This window comes from Lolium perenne, chromosome 3, assembly GCF_019359855.2.
Source record: "Lolium perenne isolate Kyuss_39 chromosome 3, Kyuss_2.0, whole genome shotgun sequence".
Lineage (NCBI taxonomy): Eukaryota > Viridiplantae > Streptophyta > Magnoliopsida > Poales > Poaceae > Lolium > Lolium perenne.
Window position 1 is genome coordinate 51,991,483 of NC_067246.2, and position 11,749 is coordinate 52,003,231.

Here is an 11,749-nt window from a genome sequence, read left to right on the forward strand (position 1 = left end):
ATATTATGCAAGGGATCAAATTCTCAGATAAGAGATTAAATACTTAGAAAGACTTATGCACATGAGATCATGTCATTAAGTCCCTTGTTTAATAGAACTCCATAAACAAACAATACTTGGTAACTTTTTTCTTGCAAAGCAATACCAAATAAAACAAGATATATCACTAAGTAAGAAAACTACCAATTGGAAAACAATTTGAATATTCCCAAAGATAATATTCAAATTCATGTCCATAGGGATATTGAAATTCAAATACCAATAATAATAATTAAACCAATGTTATGGTGCCATATTAAATTTGCAAATACACCACTCAAGACCTTGCAGTATCTTGGGCTAATACTTGTATTGTCCAAATAAGAAATACCTGCAAATAGAAAAGCATTCAAAATTGAATTAAAACAAAATTCAAAAACAGAAAATAAGAAGAAAAAGAAAACAGAGAAAAAATGGAGAAGAAGCTTACCTGATCGTGGCAGCCCACTAGCAGCCCACCAGCAGCCCACCAACGGAGCCCAGTCACCACCAGAACCAGCCCGCGCCACTTACCGCTTCAGAAATATCGGAGGGACGAAGTCGTCGTCTTCGTCTTCTCCACTGGCGCGAGGCCGCCACCGCGACGACAACCTCCACGTCCTCGACGCCGATAAGGTCGAGCCGGATGCGAGCACCGTACCAGAACCCTAACACATGATTGTGGAATCCGCGGCCAGTAGGATCATCAAGATTCGGGCGCCGAAACCCTAACTCAAACCACCTCCGTATCCTGGCCACACGTCACCGATGCTCGCCGTCAAAATTGACCTCGCTGGTAGCAATAAAGGGTGCCATCGGGACGACGGTGAACCTAGAAACCCTTTGCGCCATCCTAATCCCTCTCTAACCCTCTATATCTCCCGCAAACAACCGCGTTCTGTCGCCGGAGTCGAGCACGAAGCCACCGTTTGGGACTACCCCGGAGTCCGTGGAGTGGACGAGGAGCTCCGCCACGTCGAGTTGATCATCCTGTATCAAGGAATCGGGAAGGGGAAGCTTCAATTGCCGAAATCGACCGATTCCCTTCCGTCGGTTATCGCCGGAGTTGGAGACATTGGCGTCGCCTCCGTCTCCATTCAAGCCCTCTGAGCCCTCCATTAGCATCCAGGTGAGCTTGCGCATCCCTGGAGCTCATTATCCTGGTTTATACTTGCGTGTAGCTAGCAGTAGTTTGGTGGCCGGGATTGCGCCGCCGCGGAGGTTTTCGCCGGAGCCATCTCCGGTGACCTTTCGGAAGCGTCGATACCACCATCGTTCTCAGAACACCGAGGGGATGCGGAAACACCTATTAGCACATCCCGAGAGGCAGTAGAACGGCGTCGCCGCCGTGCACCGGCTCGCCGGCGTTGAGCCGTCGACGATGCCTACGTGGCGGTGGGGCCCGAAGATTGGCTTGACCCAGTCAACTGCCAACGAGGCAGCTGACTCGGATCAGACCCCACCTATCTGCGTCTTAGGGTAGAACCCAACCGGTACATTCGGTCTTTTCCATTTAAACTTAATTCCAGATAATTACTGAAAATTTAAATAAATCTAGAAAATTCATAAAAGCTCAGAAAAATAAATATAAGATATCAAAATTCTTACAAAAGTGGAATCTATCCAATAAAAATATAAAATGAAATTTTTATTTTTAATGAGAATTTAATTATTTAATACTTATTAATTAAGCCTTTTCTTTTAAAACCCAAAATTCAATTAAAATCCAATAATTAGAAAAACTACCTAAAATAAATAAAAACCAGAAAGTAAATAAGGAAAACATTAAAATTAATTTTTCTTTACTATTAACTTATTAAATCCTTATCAGGAGGATTTAAACCCTAATTAATAATTACCTTAATTAGTAATTCATTAAAAATAATAAAATGTTAAATCCAATATTATTTTTATTTCAAAGTTATTAATAACTTTAACTTTGCAAACAAGTTGTTAATTCAAGATTTATAGGGTAATTAGTAAACCCTAGTTCCATAAGAAAGAAAACTAGAATCTCATCATCTCATGTGAACCCTTAAACCCTAATTCTATTTAGGAACCCTAGCTCCACTATTCCTTGTGAACCCTAATTTGCTTCTAACCTAAACTCAAGGTTAGAACATGTGATCATGGTACTTTCTTTCAATTCATAGAGCCTTGATTAGCAACTAAAGATACACCTATGTCCACATAAAATGTAGAACCCTATCACTAGCAATGTAGTATTCCAGGTATGCATACTTATCCTATCTAGATGATCAAATAGGATCAACACTAGTCCTTATTACCAAGAATCTTATCCTTACTCATCCTTAATTAGCATCACACCCTTGTGATGAACTCCAATAGTACCTATGCCCAATATTTATCATTACATAACCCTGTTCCACTAAACCCTACTAGTGTGAGATACTTATGAACCATCCTATTTAGGAACCAACCATTCTCTACATAGAGATCCAATAGCTAATACAAGACAACCTCAACCTTAATTGTTATACTTCTTATTATTTAAGAAGTATGTTCTTCAAAAGTTATTCTTTTGAAGTAAATATGAAGTAGTCATCAACATTGCCTAACAGGACCTATCAACCCTAGCTATCTATTACCACTAAGATATATCACCATAATAGCAACCATTAATTGCTTAAGATATTTATGCTTCACTAAAAATGATACAAGCCCTAGTTATTAATGAATCCAACTTTGTTGAGATCCATCTAACCCCTACTCCAGAAATTAGTTGAAACCATAGTAAACCATAGAACTCCACAACCCTAATTATCATACTTGTTCTTTATTAAAGAACATGTTCTTCAAAAGTTATTCTTTTGAAGTATATGATAACTAATCATTAACCATGCCATGTAGTGCTAAAACCAACCACTATTCGTTACATGTTAGGATTATACCAAATGTTATAGTTGTGTGCTATTAATATTATTGTTATGATATGTTGCAGCACATGTTTATGATACCAAGTAATCAACCCTAATAAGAACCTTGTTTGTGAATCACTCTAAAAGTGCAGCACACCCTGAACTAATCATTACAACTCACTAATCCTAAATCATCGGGGTAAGGTCACGCTTAGAGCGATTGCATCTCATACTTATGCATTATTGCATCCTTGCCAATCTTTTAAACATCGCCCTTACCGGACGATGATGCTATTTCAGAATTTGGAGTTATTGCGTATCGAAGCCCTTGCCTGCATAATCTTGCAGTCAAGAAAGGCAAGTTCATCACTTGCTCATACCATTTGAGTATTTTTATCAAATTACTTGCAAAGTACTATGTTTATCACTATTGCATAAAAACCAAAACCACTATTTTCATAACTATGAATATGACTATGTGGTGGGCAATGGAACCATGGATTGTGTTGACATGGTGGAGGTTCCATTGCAAGGGTTTATATCCATCTAGGATTAAACAACAAATGTCGCCAGTGATTCTTGTGCCGTAATACCCGTGTTAACCATAAGATCTGGAGTGGGACGGAATAGTCAATCGTATTTCCACCTCTTGTACATCAACGGATGCGCTTACCGTAGCGGTTGTATCTTGCGGAGCAATTGGTGGGTGGGGAGCCCCTTCTAATTCCCCACGGTATAGCTGTTGCTTGCCGTAGCGGTTGCTGCTTGCGGAACAATTGGTGGGTGGGGATCCCCTTCTAATTCCCCACGGTAATGTGGTCTATGATGGGTTGCAGCTACCGGCGAAGGAGTTTGTTTAACGAGTCCCAGACTGTCGTCGTGGTCGGGGTCCGTCCTTAAGTGGTGTAAGTGGACCGGCGAGGACCCTGGGTCGGGGCATGCAACAAAGGGTGGGTGTGCGAGGTAGCAGAGGAATATGATTGGCTATGACCTTATACCGGGCCTCACACCGAAGGAAGTGTGGACGGGAAAGCTGCCCGGTTGGCACCAAGGTTAAGATCTCTTATGGGTAAAGCAACACACCTCTGCAGAGTGTAATGAATCGTGACCTGTCACTCCCTGTTCCGGGATTTGGAACTGCGAACGCTGCCGGAAAGGAACTCCATGAAGTTCTAGTAAACCGGTGAAGGCTGACGGACATAGTTCTTCTGAATAAAAGCAACATTTTGAAGAAATGGTTATGAAAACCTGCATTGGTATTATACTTTCTGGTCTAATGCCGTAGCTAGTGCATTAAACACCTCTTTCCTATAATGAACTTGTTGAGTACGCTCGTACTCATCCCACTCTTAAATCCCCTGCTTAGATATGGAGGCATCGAAGGAGGATCTACAGTGCAACTCGAAGGCCGAGGAGTTAACAACTACTTCACGAGACAGGACCCTGTTAGAGGAGTCACATACCACATCCAACAAGGAGAAAACCTAGCTTAGCCATAGGAGGGAACTAGCTTCCTAAACCTAGCTCCTATTTAGCTAGAATCTATTCTTAGCCTCTATAGCTAGTTAAATACTCTACAAATAGAGTTCGTGATAAGACTAGACTACGAGTCGTTCTTCTGGAGTTTATTTGCAGTTTTACCTCATTGTAAAGTAGGAGGCTGTGATGATCTTATGTAACAGAGCCAATGTTGTAATTCTATAGACACGCCTTGGACCCGCATATGTTTCTGTTGTACCACTCTGAGCGATATAATACTAGTGGAACGGTGTTTCATTGGTGTTATATCAGACTTGCATACTAAAACCATGCAGTGGTATGCCGGGTCACCACACCCCATCACCATATACCTCCACGGCGGAGCCCTACCGCCTTGAAGACTCCATAGCCGTGGCCTCCACAAGATCTCATCCATCACCACCACTCAAGAGGAGAAGGGACTTGGATCTTTAAGGCTTCAACACCGATCTACATCATCATCATCATCATCATCATCATCATCATCATCATCATTAACACCGTCTCCAACACCAATCCCCTTTGTTTACTCGGTTGTAATCCAATCCCTAGTGTGGATCTCATCTTGTATTCAATTGTACTACCATACTCAATTCATATGTTTGAGATCATATTGATTTCCTTTATGTGTGAGTAGTTCCTTTGTTCTTGGGGAGAGATGGAAAAACCCTAGCTATATTATGATATGAATAAAGATGATTTATGGCTTTGTACTATGATTGTATGTTAGTTTTCTCTTGTGATGTTGCATGATGTCGACCATGTAATATTTGCCTAAGGGTCACGGGAGGGAACTACCTTTGGAAGTTCGGTAGTGTATACAGCGGGAAGTGACATCCCGTGTGCGGTGCACTACGGAAGAAGGGGATAAGAAGGGACTCACAACGCTTAACAAATAACCATGGGGTAATCCCTTAATTGTGATGGATCAATAGGTGGCTTGTCGAAGGTCACTGCAGTTGTTATTCAGGGATATGTTGTGAGATACATATTCTAACTTCGAGCCTTTCCCACATACAATGAGAACAAACATATAGATTATCTAGTTTGTGTTCTTAGTTAATGCTAGCGGTGGAACCAACAATCCCTGAGAACACCTTAGCCATGTTTTCATTCCCACAACCATACTCGCTGCTCTTAGTTACATTATGATGAGGCCTAAGGGCTAGGATGTGCCCATGTCTCGCGAACTGACCCAAAATCAAAAGGGGAAAAGAGGGGGAATATGAAGAACAAGATGAACACGAAGAACAACACACGCACACAAACCCGGTACAACGAATTTCACTCCCGTGGCTCGATAAACCACACCGATAGAATCACAGGGGAGAGACCGTGAGGTTGAATCCCGGTATGAGAGATCGGTGAGGGAGATGAACAAATCTGTGGGAGAGAGAGCGGATCACACTAGAATCTCCAACAACATCATCCACATCTCACAAGAGGTAGCCTTGAGGAACATAGGGGATCATCTTAGAGGTTTTGTGAGCAAAGCTCTAAAGATAATCCAATCTATCTCTGACCCTAATTCGTGGCTGGGGAGCCCTACTTATAGTCCAGATCTGAAACAAGGGTAACTTAGTCATTTGCGTAATAACCACAGCCACAAGATGAAAATGGACGGTCGGATGGGTGTTCAGGGCGGCAGTGCCGGCCCTTGTTGTTCTGGGCGTCGGGGGCTTCAGGCGGCAGTGCCGGGGTGCTTGGGCCGGCAGTGCCAAGGTGCTCCGGCTGGTAGTGTCAGGGTGTCTTGGCCGGCAGTGCCAGGGTGATCCGGGCGGCAGTGCCGGGGTGCCTCGACCGACAGTGCCGGGGTGTGCCCAGCGGCAGTGCCATCCTGTATGGGGCGGCAGTGCCGGCCCTGTGCTGTGGCCTCCGGTTGAAGTGGTCCTCCTTCTCCTTCCTTGTTCGGTGTTGGGCCACCCTTGACGTACTCCTCTCGAGGCTCGTATCTGATGACACATAGAACATTGGCATGAGGTAGCATTCCATCCAAAGTAGTGTCGAGGTCGAGTGTCGAGAGGATTGATTTCACCTTGTCATGTAGAGCTTCCACTCGGGCTCGAGTCATGGGTCCACTTGGGGGACTAGTTGGTCTTGGTGTAGTGTCGTCCTTGGGCGGGGCTACATCACATTTGTTTATTTCTTTGTTCTTGTTTACTTTTGTTTCTCAAACCACAACACAACTTTGTTTAAAACCAAACCCCACTTGGCTTTTAACTGATTTTAGATAAATATCAACAAGGGGCATTAAGATCAGTACTAGTAGCTCCTCGTGGTTCGATACTCTTATTTCGAAATTAGCTACATCTGATATGCGTTCTTGCAGTTATCAGCTCATATAGCAATTTTAGTGGAAATATCAATCGACCAAGCCATGTCAGTTATTACGCACGAGACTTGCAGTTTGGGAGTGGCGTGATTTCCGGGAGCGTAATTGAATCAAATGATTCAATGATTAGATATGCGGCGGGCTGCTGGAATTGGAGAGGAATATAAGTGAATCAAGTGGTTAGGGGTGGGCCTCGTTGTTGGGGTCTGTTCGATGGACCGAGGTTGTGCATCGAAACTACCGAGCTTAATTCAGTCTTTAGCAATCGCTAACTGAGTTTGGTACTGAAGTTATCGGTTTCTGTTAGATCGGCTTCCATGCATGTTAACTAGGTCTGGTCGTTTGGTTCTCGGGTTATATGCCACCCCTAACCAACACCATCCTCCCCAACAACGGTTTCGGCTTCCTAAAGAGCACCCTTGAAAGGATCCTTCACTACGGGAGTGACATTAGGAGGTGTAGTGGTGGAGGAATTATGGGTTTGTTTATCTAGGAGGATTTTTTTCATATCATGCAATTCTGGCATCCAACTAGACATGGATGATTCCAAGCATGACATAGAAGATTCTAAAATCTTGATCTCATTCATGGTAGCTGGATCCTTATAAGAAGCTTCACTCGCTCCTCTCTGTTGCCATACTCTCTTAGGCGGTAAAGCTGGAATAAAGAGCCACGACTCTGATACCAATTGAAAGGATCGTATGGGTACCTAGAGGGGGTAAATAGGTTTTAATCAAATTTTTACTTCTTCTTCAATTTAGGGTTAACAAGAATATAGATTGTCTATACATGCAACTAGGTGGATAATCATACATGGCAAGATACAAGCAAGCACAGATGAAATATGATACAAGTAATAAAGGAACGGTAAAGGCTAGAAGTAACCGAAGGTGAAGCACACAAAGACACAAGGGCTGATTCCCGTAGGTCCTTCCTTTTGAGGGGAAGCACGTCTACGTTGGAAGGGTTTGGAGCCATGGAGGCCAACCAACACCACAAATTTCCCACCCTATTCTCCTGTGAGCAAACCATGAAGGTAAGCTCATGCTCCACTAAGTGGTGGCCTTCAAGGCGGCAACCAAAACCTTTACACAAAGGTTCGGGCACGCATCCGCAACTTAATCGAAGGCTCCCAATGGGCGTCCACAGAGCTCTTACAACGAACAAGCTTCTGGGGCGACTTCTCACAAAGCTAGGGTTTCAAAACTTGATTCTTGAATGAAACGAGTGGGATACTCTAATACCTTTGGTGAAAGTGTAGATATTGGGTTCCTCCCTTGATTCCCAAGAGGGAAACAAGTTTGAGTGGATGTGGGAGGAGATCTAGAAGTTTTGAGCTTTGGAATAATTGAGGAGAGAGAGAGTAGAAACTACAATCTTCCAAGGAGGAAGTAGGGTTTTTTTTATAGCCCTCCCTAGAAATAGGGCCGTTGTGGGTAACTAACCTTGGAGATTTCGGCCCTCTAATCTGGGTAGACCGGAGACTCCGGTCCTCCGTTCTGGGGAGACTGGAGTCGCCAACCTTACTTTGTCAATGGCCAGTATGGCCAAAGTCTGTAGCCTGAGAAGGACCGGAGTCTCCGGTATCTGGGTAGATCATAGACTCCGGTCCTTCGGTCTGGGGAGACTGGAGTCTCCAACCTTACTTTGTCAATGGCCAGTATGGCCAAAGTCTGTAGCCTGAGAAGGACCGGAGTCTCCTGTGTCTGGAATGAAAGCATTCAGAACCGATGTAGAAGCTGAAGCGGAGTTGAAACTTTGACAGAAATTCAAGGTCTTAAGTCTTTCCTAGAGTCTCCGGCCTATGAGGGTCGGACTCTCTGGTCCTAGACACACTGGAGCCTCTAGTCTGGAGCTCTTTAACATCACTGTTTTGGAGTTACTCTCCATCAATATTCCAACACCCCTCGAAGAAAAGCGAAAACACCTATAGCTACACAACCTAAAAGCTACATCCGCCGTCTTGATCTTTTCACTTTTGAGGGGTTCATTGTCGTCTTGTGCTTGATATGGATTTTACCTAAAACACTTGGTACAAGGGTTAAAACTCCTAATGTTGTTATCAAACACACAAAACCCACTTGGGGAGGAAAATGCCCTTTCAATTGATTCTACTTTGTTTCCTATTGTGGTTTGGATAAAGTATGCATTGTGATCGATCAATAATCATATGTTATTGCAGATTCTAATTTTTTCAATAGCGAGGTACTATTTGTGTCGGATTTATTTAATGTTATTTTTAGAGTAATTTGGATTGGAAATGCCTCACAAGTAGATTAGACAACTATAAGCTCGAATTATGGGTTTTCGGTTCTGGGTATCGAGTTTTAGGTATGCAAACTTTTTACCTTCTCCTTCATTTATCCATATTAATTTGGGTAGCTAAAACCAAGACTTCGGATGCTTTGGATTTTTTTTTGGAGTAATTAGATTTTCTCTCACGCAGGAAAAAAACTCGCCATTTTTAACCAACCATCTCTAGCTCTAAATATTTGTTGCGGGTCTATAAAAAAATATGTTGCAAGTTTAATAAATCTAGACATATTTTAGCCTACTTTTTATCCAAATGTGTGACAAGTATTTTGTAAAAAGGTACTACATCTGAGTGTCTAGATACGTCTAAATTTAAATAAATTTATGATATATTTTTATGGAGGGAGGAAGTAGTAAAAGTGTTTGAAGTTCCAAACATACGTGGCAATTGCGCGAAATTTGAAGAGCAAATGGGCCTTTGGGGTCATATCAACCAAGGGGCAACAAAAAAAAAAAAGAATAGAGCTTGACTGTCCATACCACTACAAAACAAAAAAAAAAAAAAAACGGGAGCTTCTCGTCCCTATCCTTCCTCCCAACCAAAGGCGCAAAAAAGCATTCTTGTTTCCAGCTCTCAAAACCCCAAACCCTCCCCGGCCCCTCGTCGCCGGCGGCCGCCATGGGCTCCCCTGCGCCACCCGTCCCCATGGACCGCGTCACGGAGGCCCTCTGGCGGGTACGCGGCGAGGACCCGCAGGACCTTGAGGCGCTCGTCGGCCGCATCCTCGGCTACATCCACTTCGTCCTCCCCGACCCGCCCGTCTCCCGCCGCGCCACCCTCCGCGCCTTCCTCCCCAACGACGACGTCGACCGCGTCAGCGCCCTCCCCTACGCGCTGCTCCGCAACATCGTCTCCCGCCTCCCCGACAAGGACGCCGCGCGCACCGCCGTGCTCGCCACGCGCTGGCGCGGTCTCTGGCGCTCCGCCCCGCTCGTCCTCGTCGACTCCCACTTCCTCACCCCTGCCGCCGCCTCGGGGGGCCAGGTCGCGCGTGCCGAGGCGCGCCGCGTCACCGCCGCCGTGTCCCGCGTCCTCGCCGCCCACCCGGGGCCCATCCGCTGCGCCCACCTCACCTGCAGCTACATGGCCGAGTTCCCCAGCCTGCTCGCGCGCTGGCTCCAGACCCTCGCCGTCAAGGGCGTCCAGGACCTGGTCCTCGTCAATCGACCCTTCCCGCTCGCTCTTGACCTCCCAGGCGCCCTCTTCGGCATGCCCGCCCTTACCCGCCTCTACCTCGGCTTCTTCAAGTTCCCCGACACGGCCGGCCTCCAAAGCACGGTGTCCTTCCCCAACCTCCGCGAGCTCGGCCTCTGCACCGTTGTCATCTTCGGCCCGGACATGGACTTCATCCTCGCCAGGAGCCCCGCGCTGGAGATCCTTTGTATCCAGGCCAACTTGTTCACCGAGCGCCTCCGCATCGTCAGCCGCAGCCTCCGGTGCGTGCAGGTCGTCGTAGCCACCGATCTGGACATCCTCCTGGCGTATGCGCCGCACCTCGAGCGTCTCATTGTCTGGTCAGTGATGGCCAAAGAAAGATCGAACATGAGGATCAAGATTGCCCCTGCTCCCGCGCTAAGCATACTTGGCTACTTGGAGCTGGAATTCCACACGCTGGAGATCGGTAACACCGTCATCAAGGTTATCTAATCAATCCCGTGTCTCGATTTTCCGATTCTTGCGCACATGACCGATGCCAGTGTGTGAAATCTTTCAGGCTGAGACAAGGGCGAGTCCAACCACCATGGTCCCAACTGTGAAGATCCTTGGCTTAAGAGTGCGTTTCGGCATTGGCGACGATGTGAAGCTGCTGCCTGCCTTTCTCAGATGCTTTCCCTCTGTTGAGAGGCTGCATATTGAGGTGAGAGTGAGACCCTCACTTCACTTGGCAATAATTTTGCATATTCAGCATGCACTAGCATCATACATACATACTGCTGCTACTGCTACACCATCAACCAATCTCTGAAATTTGCTTGATTTAATCAAATCACAGTCCAAGAAAACTGCTGAGCCCACTGGCAAGCTCAACCTCGAGTTCTGGAAGGATGCCGGTGCCATCGAATGCGTCCAATCACACATTAAGCTGATGATGTTCCATAATTTTCATGGGTATCAGAGTGAGCTTTCCTTCCTCCAGTTCATCCTGGAGAATGCGCCGATGCTGACGAAGCTGGTGATTGTGTATCCCAAACGAACCTTCACATCCGTGACCGAGGCCAACTCCAAATTAGAGCCTCTGTTCTCTGCAAAATGGGCCAGTACATGCTGCTCACTTCTGCTATCTGAGGGAGCGTATGCTGAAGGAGAAGAGCCACTTGAGTTACAGAGCTTTAAAAGAGGATCTAATTTCTCTGTGAGGGACCCTTTCGCCTTCATCGTCCGAGCTTAGTTTCCATGGAAATGGTTAGTGCTCTGTTGAAGTATCTACATGAAAGGCTCTGTTCTGTTCGTTCAGTGTTCTTTCAAGACTCTGTAGGGTATTTTTGTTCTAATAGGATGACTACACTCAAGTGTTGATGAGTTTCAAGTGTTGATGAGATATGAACTACTTCATCAGTGTCCCATGTTGTTCCCTCTTTTACTATGTAGCTTTTGCCTGATGTTAATCATGTTACATCACATAACTCCTGCTAAATATGAAGCTGGCTTGATGCTGCTGGGCCATCAGAAACTGATATTTGAGATTAA

At 45.4% G+C, this 11,749-nt stretch overlaps 1 protein-coding gene across 1 annotated transcript; it reads left to right on the forward strand.

Moving 5' to 3' along the window:
* Positions 1–9,603: 9,603 nt before the first annotated feature.
* LOC127339254 (F-box/FBD/LRR-repeat protein At5g22660-like) lies at positions 9,604–11,749 on the forward strand. Its single transcript, XM_051365127.2, has 3 exons — positions 9,604–10,699; positions 10,776–10,919; positions 11,055–11,749. The coding sequence occupies exons 1-3, from the start codon at positions 9,680–9,682 to the stop codon at positions 11,448–11,450; spliced, it is 1,560 nt and encodes a 519-aa protein (XP_051221087.2). The 5' UTR covers positions 9,604–9,679; the 3' UTR covers positions 11,451–11,749.

Excerpts from the sequence above, each read along its gene's own strand:
- LOC127339254 (XM_051365127.2), top strand. The coding sequence starts at position 9,680 with ATGGGCTCCCCTGCGCCACCCGTCCCCATGGACCGCGTCACGGAGGCC. Across the intron at positions 10,700-10,775 it reads TCGGTAACACCGTCATCAAG|GCTGAGACAAGGGCGAGTCC; the intron begins GTTATCTAATCA and ends GAAATCTTTCAG. Across the intron at positions 10,920-11,054 it reads TTGAGAGGCTGCATATTGAG|TCCAAGAAAACTGCTGAGCC; the intron begins GTGAGAGTGAGA and ends ATCAAATCACAG.